This window comes from Podarcis raffonei, chromosome 8, assembly GCF_027172205.1.
Source record: "Podarcis raffonei isolate rPodRaf1 chromosome 8, rPodRaf1.pri, whole genome shotgun sequence".
NCBI classification, from domain to species: domain Eukaryota; kingdom Metazoa; phylum Chordata; class Lepidosauria; order Squamata; family Lacertidae; genus Podarcis; species Podarcis raffonei.
In genome coordinates this window covers 53,204,069-53,216,335 of record NC_070609.1, presented here as the reverse complement: position 1 = coordinate 53,216,335, position 12,267 = coordinate 53,204,069, and the positions used below count along the sequence as shown (strand labels likewise).

At 43.7% G+C, this 12,267-nt stretch overlaps 1 protein-coding gene across 10 annotated transcripts in view; it reads right to left on the bottom strand.

Annotated features, from left to right (window-relative positions):
* The window catches only part of FTO (FTO alpha-ketoglutarate dependent dioxygenase), a 246,328-nt gene that overhangs the window by 96,218 nt on the left and 137,843 nt on the right, over positions 1-12,267 (bottom strand). Inside the window, exon 10 of one of the 10 annotated variants that reach the window (XM_053400102.1) lies at positions 11,408-11,984. The exons of the other annotated variants lie outside the window; for them this stretch is intronic. Within the exon in view, the coding sequence (XP_053256077.1) occupies positions 11,957-11,984 (28 nt within the window). The 3' untranslated portion in view covers positions 11,408-11,956. Of the gene's footprint in view, positions 1-11,407; positions 11,985-12,267 lie in introns of those variants that run through there. 10 annotated transcript variants of the gene reach the window in all.

Below are 12,267 nucleotides of genomic sequence, written 5' to 3'. Positions count from 1 at the left end.
GTGGTTTCCAGCAGCTGGTATTCAGAAGCTTTACTGCTTCTGATCATGGATGCTGAGCACAGCCATTGTAGCTAGTAGCCATGGATTTATCCATGAATTTGTCTAATCCTCTTTTAAGGCCCTCCAAGTTGGTGGCTATCTTTGCCTCCTGTGGGAGTGAGTTCTGTAGTTTAACCACGTGCTGCATGAATAAGTACGTTGTTTCCTCTGTCCTGAAGGCTCAGCCAGTCTCAGCCTTTGCTGGGGCAAGTTGCTCATTCACTTGGTTCCAACAGGCCTTCCTAGCTGGATAAATGGGTCTTTGCCACAAGTGCCTATTTTGCATTGTTTTAGCCTTGTTTTAAATGCATCGCCTGGTTCAGAACATGAGACAGGCTCACATTTGCAGCAACTATATTTACAGTAAACCATGAGTTCCAGTCCAAAACCTTTTGATATTTCAACTTGCTACAAAGACAAGTGAGGTTGCTAAACAATGAGCCTCCATCAACAGTCTTTCACCTATCATATTTCTTTACCTAGTTCTTTTTAAAGAGGCTGCAATCTGCTCATCCCCGGAGTAAGGTGAAGTCTCCTCCTTTTTCAGATAGCATTTGTGAAACTGGTTGCACTAGCTGTAAGAGTCCTAGAAAGGCACCATATTGATGATTTCACTTGCAGGAACTCTGTACCTGGGACAGGGAGCCTGTGGCCCTTCAGAATGCTGTTGGTCTCAAACTCCCAACAGCCCCCAGCAGCATGGCCGGGGAGTCCAACAGCAGCAGGATGCTCTGTCCTTCTCAGTGTAACATACCTCAATGGTTTGGGCAAGCAACCCTAAAAGTGAGAATTAAAGACACAATACAGTGGTACCTCAGGTTGAGTACTTAATTCGTTCCGGAGGTCTGTACTTAACCTGAAACTGTTCTTAATCTGAAGCACCACTTTAGCTAATTGGGCCTCCTGCTGCCGCCACGCCACTGAAGCACGATTTCTGTTCTCATCCTGAAGCAAAGTTCTTAACCTGAAGCACTATTTCTGGTTTAGCAGAGTATGTAACCTGAAGCGTATGTAACCCAAGGTACCACTGTAACTACTTTTAACATGCAGCTTCTTTGTTCCCCTTTAAAATGGTACCCTGTCCATTTTAAACCATATAATACTGGTTTAGAGTTAATAGCAAAACACATTTCGAACCAGCAATTGGAATACACTTTGCCCTGAGAGCAGCCCAGGTATCAACATTGTCAGGACCTAGTTTCCAAAGGCCTGTCTGAACAGGAAGGTCTTCGCCTGCCAGTGCAAAGATAACAAGGAGGGAGCCAGTCTAACCTCTCTTGGAAGGGAATTCCTCTCCAGTATAGTTCCCCCCCCCCACTTGCTGAGTTAATGCACTTTGCACACTGACTACCACACACACTTCACAATCTGTGCCTTTGTAACAGATTCTGGACATAAGCCCCACTTTTAAGCCTGCACCGTTCCAACCCTCTATCTGACCACCAAGGCCACAAGTCACCCGTCTGCATGAAAGGTTTTGATTTCCTCATCCACGGGATCTTGGGGAAAGAAGTGGACACTCATTATCCACACTAGGCTTGGAGATCCTGAAGGCTACAGAACAGCCTCAGGGTAAACAACTGAGCTTCCATTAAGCCCAGACTGTACCGCTGGCTGATTTCCTCTAGCAATAATATCCAGGGTCACACGTACAGAGAATTCAGAGCTGAACATTGCTGGAAGAATCCCGACCAAACACCACAGCTGCATTTCCCCATACTGTTTAGTACGATGTTTTGAAAAAGAATAGCCATCTCTCTATTCAACATGAGCACTGAGCATTAAGGAAACATTCCCCCCCCCCAAATAAAATAAAATAATACTTTTGTTACTATGACTGTACCAGGAAATTCCTGGGGGGCATTTTTCTCAGTTACTCAATCTGATTTTTTTATATATATATATATAAACAAAGATGTGTATATTGGGGGGGCTGAAATATTTGCTTGTGCTGTGAAATACTCAATACCATGCACCCTCTGGGCATTAGTATAAAGATCCAAATTAAAAGAAACAGCTTGACAAGCGGGACCTAGGGGGAAAGGTGGCAATGTGGGGTGCTTCTCTCCATGATCTCAGATCCTCCATTTTCTCCCCCACTCTCATTTTCATCCCCACCCACTTTAACAGTCAGCATTATTTGAGCACTGATCCCCTGGGGCATTTGGGGGTCCTTTCCCCCACCCCAAATAAACTAATCTACTACTTATACCCAATTAATACCTACCTCTTATGTACATAATGTTCTGCTTGGGCTATATAGAGACTGTGGCTCAGAGCCTTGCGTATGTGAAAGATCAGACAAACCTGGTACCCAAAATAATTAATTTGTAGCTGCAACAATGTAAATGGCTTGGGCAGCTTTGTTACCCCCACAGCAGCAGCAGCCTGCTTGCAAGAACTGGGATCCTCCTTCAGTCACTAGTGGGCAAAGTTGCCATCTCATGATACAGAATCGGAGATGGAACAGCAGTGCAGAAACTGCGTCCAGCTGTCTAGGACTAAGAACATAAGCCCTGCTGGATCACATGAAAGGTCCATCTAGTCCAGCATTCTGTTTTCTACAGTAGCCAGCCAGATGCCTCTGGAAAGGACAGAAGAAGGGAAGGCCTTTCCCTGGCATCTCCAGTGCAGAAAAAGAAGTCGTCTCAGATAGAAGTGGTAGGAAAGATCCCTGTCCGAGAGACCCTGAACTGCTGATACCAGTCATAGAAGAGGGCTAGATAGGCACTACAAAAGTATCTTTATGTGCACTCAAGAGGAAAGGTTGCAGTGTTTGGGACTTCTCAGCTTCAAGAAAAGGCAACTAAGAGCTGACGTGATAGAAGTTGGCAAAATCATGCGTGGGATAAGTGGATAAAGGAAAAGTTTTCCTTCCTCTCTCATAACACTAGAACTCCTGGACATCCAATGAAGCTGAACATGGTAAGATCCAGGACAGATAAAAGACAGGATTTCTTCATGCAGAGCAGTGATGGCCACCAACTTGGATGGCTTTAAGAATAGACAAATTCACAGAGGATAAAGCTATCAATGGCTACCTGCCATGATGGCTTCTTCTGAATAGCATTTGTTGGAAACCAACAACATTTACATTCATTGCTCTGCTCGCTTTTGCCTGTGGTCCCGCCCACCAGTGGTGTGTAAACTTCAGAAGATTGGCCAGAAGGGAATGTGGCCTCTTAGGTTGAACAGGGTTTCCCATCCCTGATCCACAGAGTTTCAGCTTTGAGTTCTATGGTGATTGACACTGGAAGCTGCTGGTCAGACTCACAGCGCCATCTACTTATGCAGGGTCTCAGGCAGGTCTTTCTATTGCCTCTTCTCTGCCCCTTTAAACTGGAGATTCTGCAGATTGGATGTGAATCCTTCCGCATGCAAAGCCTGTGCTCTGCTATTGAGCTGCGGTCCCTCTCTGCGGAATCTTGCAGTTACATTTTAAAATGATGACTTTTCCAATAATACTTTTGCAATCTGATTCGGAAGAAATAATGTGCAGGGTCGGGATGGGGGGGCAGAGAGAAGATATAAAAGGAAGTATGGGTGGCAAACATAATTCCTTCTGGGACCATGAAAAGTTTTATGAGAATAGCCTTGTGGGGCGTGGGGGGAGCCCTGGACATTTTGACTATAAATTAATTGAAGCCATTGGACCTCTACCTGCATAAAATCATTACGTTGAACAATTAAAGCTTTCGCAAATGTTAATGACCTAAATTTAAAGATGTGTCCTCCCCTATTAAACTGAAACAACACCTCATACTGTTTAATCAATACTGACAGGATGGGAGCATTAAAATAACGTGGCACTTCAAGGCTGGCACAAACAGCTACTGCGGAAAGAGATCTGGAGGGTGGTTTTTCTTTAAGTATCGAGACTCAACTCTCTGCTCTGCTTACTGGGTGACAGAAACAGCAGTGAGAGTAGATTTTTTAAGAAAGCAAAGCACTGTCGCATGTGTATGCAGCTTGAGGAGGCTTATTTCATCATGCTGGCTTGGACTGGCATCTACACTAAATAACAACACTATATTAAAACTCCGAACTCACAACTCCCAAGAAGCCTCAGAGTGACATTTAAAATAATCCAGTTATCACCATTCAGTACATGAGCAGAAAATGTCAGTGACAAACCCAGAGCACTCAGAAGTGCCAGGTAGCCATCGCCTTTGAAAATGAGCTTGCAGCATAATGTCAGCAGGGATCCATCCGCTACCCTAGGGCTACATTTTACCCTTAAGCGAGCTTGGCTATTTTTACACAATTAGGGAACGTGCTCATAAGGGACAAGTGGCTTCATCCGTATGAACAACCCCTCCTTTCCCAACAACAACAAAAGATGTTTGAGCTTAGGATATGAAGAGGTCACCTGCTTTGATCCTCATGTGCTCCCAGTTCACTTCAAAGGAAGGACCGGAGGAATGGATCACATTTGCTCAGGTGAGCTGAAGCTGCTGCTTCGTTCTATCGCTAAAATTATGCCATTTTAATTATTCTTATTGTTTATAAGGTGTTCTGTATATATTGGTACAAACTGCATTGGCATCTTATGATTTGGCAGTATATAAATATTGTGATGAAACAAATAAATAACGTGCATTGCTCAGGCCTGACACACCATCACAGCCACAGTGGGATGGGCGAGGCAACACCACCAACAGAAAAGGAGGGGGAAATACCTTTCATATCACTGACCCCACCCACCCACTACACAGTGCTTCTAACAGGCATCAGGATTATGAGCACCAAAAACCATCTCCCCTAGGGATAGTGGAGGTTCTGAGCATGCATGTGGAGGGATTTTGGGGTGCAGGAGGGTAAATAAGCTGAAACATAATCCTGAAGGAGAATTCCACTGATCTGGATGGAGGGAGACAACTGGTTTCTGGAGGGGGCTATACACCCCCAGAAGAGACAAGTATACAATTTGGTATGTGTACAATATGCAGAGCTGCAGATAGCATTGGTGGCCATGACTACCTCAGTGATGCTTGTTCTGGTTACATCCTGACTACATTACTGTAATGTGGAGCTGCCTTTTTCTTTTCTTTTTTTAACTGTTTGGAAACTTCAGCTGGTACAGAGTGCAGCAGCAAGGAGATTCATAGGAGCTAAGCCATCAGAGCATATTGCACTCATTCTACCCCACTGACACTGACTGCCTGTCTCCTGCTCCAATTTACAGTGCTGATATTGGCCTTCAAATGCCTAAATGGTTTGAGAGCACCTAAAGGGCCACTGGTACATCTATGAGCCTGCCTGAGCTCTACAATCGGCCTCAGGGTCCCTACTCTGCTAGCAAAGACTCAGTGCATGGATCCTAAAATGCAGGACTGCACAAAGTATTTAATACACTGTCTGGAAGTATTAAGAAGTATTCATCTTAATTTTCCATGAATTTTGAAAGAGCAACTTAAATTTTCCATGAATTTTGGAGCATGAATGAGATTCGTAAGAGCATTTAATCTTAAACTGAAGAGTCGCTGTGATGGTGGTGGTTGTTGCACATAAAGCCACAATGTACAAAGTTTCCTGTGTCCGGCAAATCCATTCAAAGAACCAGAATAATTTATCCCTAAAATTGCGCAAGTCTCTGTCTCTCTGAATATATAGTGCAGAGGATCGATCTAGATCCAAAAAGATATATTGTTGAGACTGAAAGAACCTTTAGTCCAAGACAAAGGACAAAGGCTTTATTTTAATTAGCCAAATTTATCCTGGGGAAAAAGAACATCAGGTATATAACACAGAAGAGTCTTTTAATATAAAAAGGACAGATGGCAACATCACTCCTGGGACTTGCTTTGACTGCCCTAAGAAGAAGAAAAAGCCCATAGTTTTAAAAGGCTTTGAGAATTCCCGAAGGATTGTACGTCTAGATACAAGAAAGCTTGAACAGAACAGATCACAGTCCATTTCAGCAATATTTTTCTGCTCTTCAGGAAGTAGCCAATGAGTGCCCTTTCATTAAAGCCTGAAACTTCTGGCATACCAGGATGATATCTGTCAGTGGAGGAAGGGGCTGACAATGCAGAAAGTTGGGGAGGGCATTGATGAAGGTCCACATTGGCGGATGCCCAGATGCATGCAGGCACCTGCCCATTAAGTATTTGTCGACAAAAGTGAATGGAGAAGGTTTGTGTGCTGATCCACAGCATCCAGTCAAATGGGTAATCCTTTTTTAAAACAATATTTTTATTAATTTTTACAATAACAAAGCATCACATTAAAAAGAAAAGCCATACATCAAAGCCTTAAAAAATTATATATATATAATCCACATTTACTCCATAACCTGGGACTACAAGAGTCCCCTTACTCCCCCCCCCATGGTTCCCTTGTTTTCTGTTATTCATACATGACCATCCATTATTTACCTCATTTTACATTCCAATTTTGTACCTGATAATCCTTGAACATGTTAAAGCCATGTGTGCATTTAAATACACACGACTCTCAAGATTGGTTTTCTTGTGCTAACTGGAATCATAATGAAAGGTTGCATAATTCATAAACATTGGATGGAGAAACCCCAAATGCACACAAGAAAACACAGAAAGCTGCCTTATACCAAGTCAGACTATTGGTCCATCTACCTTAGTACTGTCAACACTGACCGACAGCAGCTCTTCATAGTTTCAGGCAAGGAACGTTCCTTGTCTTTCTTGAAGATGTTGTGCATTGAACCTTGGACCTTATGCCTGCAAAGAAGAGCTACAGAAACCCTCTTTCTAAAGTGTTTTTTATTCTTATTTAAAAAAATAGATGAAGGGTTGAGAAAATAAATGTGCAATGTGTTTTGCAACACACATCATTCAGATTCATGCTCTCAACTTCATGGGGTTAAGGTTAGAGGATGCTGAATGGATCTTCTGTACTCAAGAAGCTACCTAATGGGCCCATGGCTGAGCTGGGAGATACAGACCCAAGCTTCATAGGCTCAGACACCACAGTGGCTCTCAAACAGTCTTTGCTCAGGGGCAAAGAATCTGGTGTGCATGCTGGAGGGTCCAGGTACAATCCCCAGCATCTCCAGGTAGGGCTGAGAGAGAACCCAGTGTGAAATCCTAGAGAGCTGCTGTCAGTCAAAGGGGACTGAGTCAGGTGGGCCAATGGTCTGACTCTGTGTAAAGGAACTTCCTATGCTCAAGTCCTTCAGCCATCTCTAACGTAGTTTACAGTGCTCCATCCATGGCATTTTGTTTTGAATGCTGCGCTAACCCTAAATTATTAAATTGTCCACCCCCATCGCTAATTTTATATACACAGATTATAAAGTATGGCGGCGCATGCGCACCCATCAAGATACAATTTGCACCCTTTTCTAAATTAATCCAATTATTCAAATGTCAGTTAAAACTGTCAGAAAGCCAGTCCTTGGGCTGGACCAAAACTGTTAAAAATTAAAACTGTTTTACTTCGTTTAGTCTCTCTGCCTTCTTAATGTAAAACCCATAGTCTTGACAAAAAGATGTGGGATTTGACACCCAGTGCAACACAACCCTGCTTCTGTCATACATGCATAATTCACTTTGGAAATGTGTGCTCGCTTTTAAAATATTACTAAAATATACATGTAACATATGCTAATCTGGCCTCTTTGGCCCGCCGGCGAGAGCCAATAGGTTAGATGTAAACTTTGCCAAGTGCATATACTGTACATAAAGGGATTATAAATGAAAGGGAAGAGAGTGCTTGTCCCTAGCTCTCTGTCTTCAGCTCCGGCCAAACTGACAGCCCCAAATCCCTGCAACATCTAACATGCCCTTCCTGTGGCGAAGACAGCCTGTTCTCTGAGTCTTAATTACATCCCAGCTGACTGCCCAGCCTTGCCAGAACCGCGCAACAAACGACGTACCTTCGCTGGCAATATGGTCTGCTAAACAGGCTCCCAGTCACACAGAAATAAAACTTTCAACAATGAGGAGGAAGAAGGGGACACACCAGAGAGGGAGGGAGAGAGAGGGAGAGGGCAGGCAGCTATCAAGAGGATGTGAGAGGAAAGAAGAAGGGGGTTGTTTTTTTGGGGGGGGGAAGAGAAGCTTTTTCCCAGAATCCTCCAGGACTGGCAAGTGGCAGAATGCGAGTCAAGAAGGCAATCCCTCGCTCGCTACAGAGGCCTCTTGCGCCAAGGACTGCTGTTCTTCAAGATGGGCCGCTGTTACGAAGACTCGGTAGATTAATGATTGTTAAGGAAGGCTAACCAACCCCACACTGCTTAGGCCATTATAATTACAGGAGAACAGCAGGCCACATTCTGCAATGGCAAATGGTATCATATGTTTCCCTGGCTGGTTTGCAAAAGAAGCTTCCTTTATGCAGGCACTTCAAGGTTTAAAGCTTTCCCTTCTCTTTTAAAGGAGAGGGAGACCTTAAAAAGAAGAATATAATGAAAGGATTAGAGCAACACTTTATTCTTTCAAAAAACTGCTTTCAGGCCAAGGTTTAATATTTGGAAGCTTTCTCGACAACTATTTAACCTCAGCAATGGCTGTGCTCCTAAATGTATTTAAAAGGCAGGACAACACACTTCCTCCCCAATTCTAGCCTTATTATGAAAGTGTTACATGAAAGTAGCCAATGCCCCTCCTACTCGGAGTAGACACATTGAAGTTAATGGACATAAATAAGCTATTTATTCTACTTCATGTAGAACTTTGTTTGATACAGTCCATTAATATTTTTTAGATGTCGCACTATTTGTGGATCTGTGAAACGAAGTGTCTTTAAACATATAAAAATATAGCTCTGAAAGTCAAAGAGGGTTACTTGTTACTAAATTTACAGAGCCAGTGGCACTGCAGAGATGTTTAATTTCTTGTACTGAATCTTTGTAAACTGGTTAGGGACTACTGTAGTTAAGCGGTCTATAAATTGTGTAAATAAATAGAAATAATCTCTCTCCATGTGCACTTCATGTCCTCCTCAGATCTGCTCCAGGTGGTTGAAGGAAACCCCAGAACAGATTTATTGAGAGGGGGAGATCCATTGTGCAAGCAGAAATTCCTGCACAAATGGAACAAGCACTACTTTGGACACAAGCAAATTCTGAATGGTTTAACAATGAATTCTTCTTTAAAGGGAACTCTCAGAATTGTAGCTCTGTAAGGGGAAGAGTGGTCTCCTAACAACTCTCAGCACCTTTTACAAACTACAGCTGGGATGGCTCAGTTGGTTGATCATGGGAGTCTTAATCTGAGGGTTCCAGCCCCACAATGGGGAAAAGATTATTGCATTGCAGGGGGTTGGACTAGATGACCCTCAGGTCCTTTCCAACTATACAATTCTATGAATCTACAGCTCCCAGAATTCTTAGGGGGAAGCCATTGCTGCTGCTGCTGTTGCTTCTTCTTCCTCTTCTTCCTCTTCTTCTAGTTTTAAATCTTATATTTATGTTTTTGTACTGTTTTAAAAACTAACTTCTACCAGTTTTATAGTACTTTAGTAAATCACATCAAGATGCATGTGAAAGGCTATTCATAAATTAATCAACCCAATATATAAACAGCACACTGACAATTTGTGCTGTTAATGGAAGTTGGGACTCAAGCTCCAGCCGGAGTTTCATGAGGCTCCTCAAAAGATGAAATGACAATAGCATAAGGTGGGACCAGTTTATCTGCTCAGGAATGAGTACATATCTTTTCTGCAGGAGGGGGATTTTAAAATGTCAGTTGTTCTACTGTTTGCCTTCTCTGGAGAACTCCAGGTTTCTTGGACTTGGGGATGGCGGAATCAAATACAGGAAGCTAATTCTGTATTTAGTTCAGATGTGTTATTGTTGGAGCCAACACACAGGAAAGTGAACTATTTCCCCTGTGGATTTTGGCAGGATATTGTTCCCGCATTGCGTTGGCAAGGAAATGTTTCCTCCTGGGCTGGACATCAGATGTGGCACCCCTAGTGGAGTTGCTGCTTGGCTTTTACGTGCCTAGCGAGGAAGTGAGGAATTGGAAGGAGGAAAAATGTGAGTAGTGTGGCAGAAGGACACCAGTCCCTGCCTGTGGATTGTCTGCAGTGAGAGGGCCTTCAGGTGCTTTCATTGTCTTCTAGAATCTCGGAGCTCCTGTTATGCAAGACACAAACAGCATTTGCTCTGAGACATGCCTATTGGACATAGACAAATGTGACACCACGCAAATGGTTTGGGTCTGATAAATAGCACTTTGGCTGGGGAATTTTAATTTTTAAAATAGCAGAACATAGGGACATGGGAAGCAGCCTTATACTAAGTCAGACCATTGGTCCAGCTTTCTCAGTACTGCCTCCACTGGCAGTGGCTTTCCAGGGTTTCGGATGGACACCCCCCCCAACCCTATCTAGAGATGTTGCAGGACTGAACCTGGGAGCTTCTGCTTGCAAAACAGATGAGGGCTTTCCCAATTACTTCTTTTCATTGGCTGCAATGGACAGGGAGATGGTCCAAGAAAAAAGAGAAAAAGGTGTTTATTCCACACACAGCCTAGTTAACCAAAGGAGCGCAATGCTGTTGGAAGCACCATCTGGGGAGTCACCCAGGACTGTAGATTGAAATATGCTGCTGTCCTAAGCAGAAAAGCAAAGATGGGGAACCAGCGGGCCTATAAATGTTGTTGCACTCCAACTCCCATCAGCCCAGGCCAGCACATACAATAGTTAGGGATGATGGGAGCTGCAGTCTAACAACACCCTGAGGGCCACAAGTTCTTCATTCCTGCAGTGAAGGGTTTCTAGGTACTGGAGTGACTCTGCCCACCCACGCTGGCCACTGGGTAGTGACTGCTATTGAGGGTGGTAGTTTGCTTGGGCAAATCTGGCCTTCCTAGCTCTTGGTGTGTTTTGACTTCCTGACTTGATCCTTAGCCCTCTGGATCTTAGCTTACATTTTCATTTTTTTAAAAAAAGTAGAGATGTGGCCAGAGAGCATAATTCCATTAAAGTGAATGTCAGTTTATCAAGAAAGTGAACCAAAGCTTCTTGTGATGGGAGTTACCACTGTGACTGGTAGAGCAGATATCAGAGGGGAGAAAAGTAGGATTTGCCAGCACAAGTGGCTAGTGGAGGTAGAACAAATGATAGGCAGAGAAACCTAATTCTGGTTTTGTCCCCATCTTCCTACCTGCTGAATTCTAGAAGGGCAACACTAAGAGGACTAAAAAGGAGGAGGCTGGTTGTAAGTAAGAAGGTAGGTAGATGGGGACTGGCTGAGGACAGACAGAGTTGGTGGGGCAGTGTCACACCAGCCTCCACAGAGTTCAACAACATCTGAAGGGCCACAGGATCCCTGTCCCTGGTTCAGAAATCACAGTAGTAGTAACTCTATTCATCCTCCATGAAGGAAATGTATCATGTTCTTATTGTATATTTGGAGTGGGGGCAGGGGGAGAGAGAGAAATATTCCATCACGGGTCTAATCATGCACAGAAGTACAATCTCAAAAGAAGCATGAGATGGATGCTGTGTTCAACAGCCACTCATAAATCAAACTGAAGAATGTTAATACCTGTTGCAATTTCCTCCAATTTATTATAGGAAATAACAAACATAGGAAGCGATTAGAATGAAGGTGGTGGGTAGGTGGGAGGGAAGGAAGAGATGAGTTCAGGTGGTGCAGCGTTAGTTCGACATCCAGGATCAAATGTCAGCGCACATTAACAAATTTTCATTCATTTTTATCCACAGCAACCGAGACACGCCGCAACCGGCTTTAATAGTTTGGAATGTCAGTCAGTTAAATGACTTTGTAAAGGCACTCGGGTGCAGGCAGACAGCGACAGTTTAATTAGGCAGTTTTGCTATAATTCTATCTGGGAGCTGAAGGCAGCAGACTAGGAACAAGTGTAAAACTCTGCTCAGTCCCAAGTAAGAAAAGCGGGTAAAGGGAGAGAGAAGATACTTTTGATGGCAGGTCCTTTCATTTACTCTGGCGTCAGGTTGGCTACAGGTGAACGGGAGCAATGTAACCGCTACAAGAAGAAGAAAGGTGAGGTTAAGAGACCAATCACTTGTCTTATATTGATTTCGGGACACTATGTCCCAGATATTTTTCCGAGATAGAATGACAGCTCTCGAGCCAGGCTTCATGCTGGGAAGAGATGAAATTGACGAGGGCAGTAGGGACCAGCGCTCAGCAGAGGTTGATCCATTAGGGCCCCCACCAACCTCAGTCAGCCCCCATCTGCCTGCCTTCCTATTTATGACCAGTTCAGGGGTTGGTACTGCCTCCTCCTCCCCTTAAGCATCAGTGTT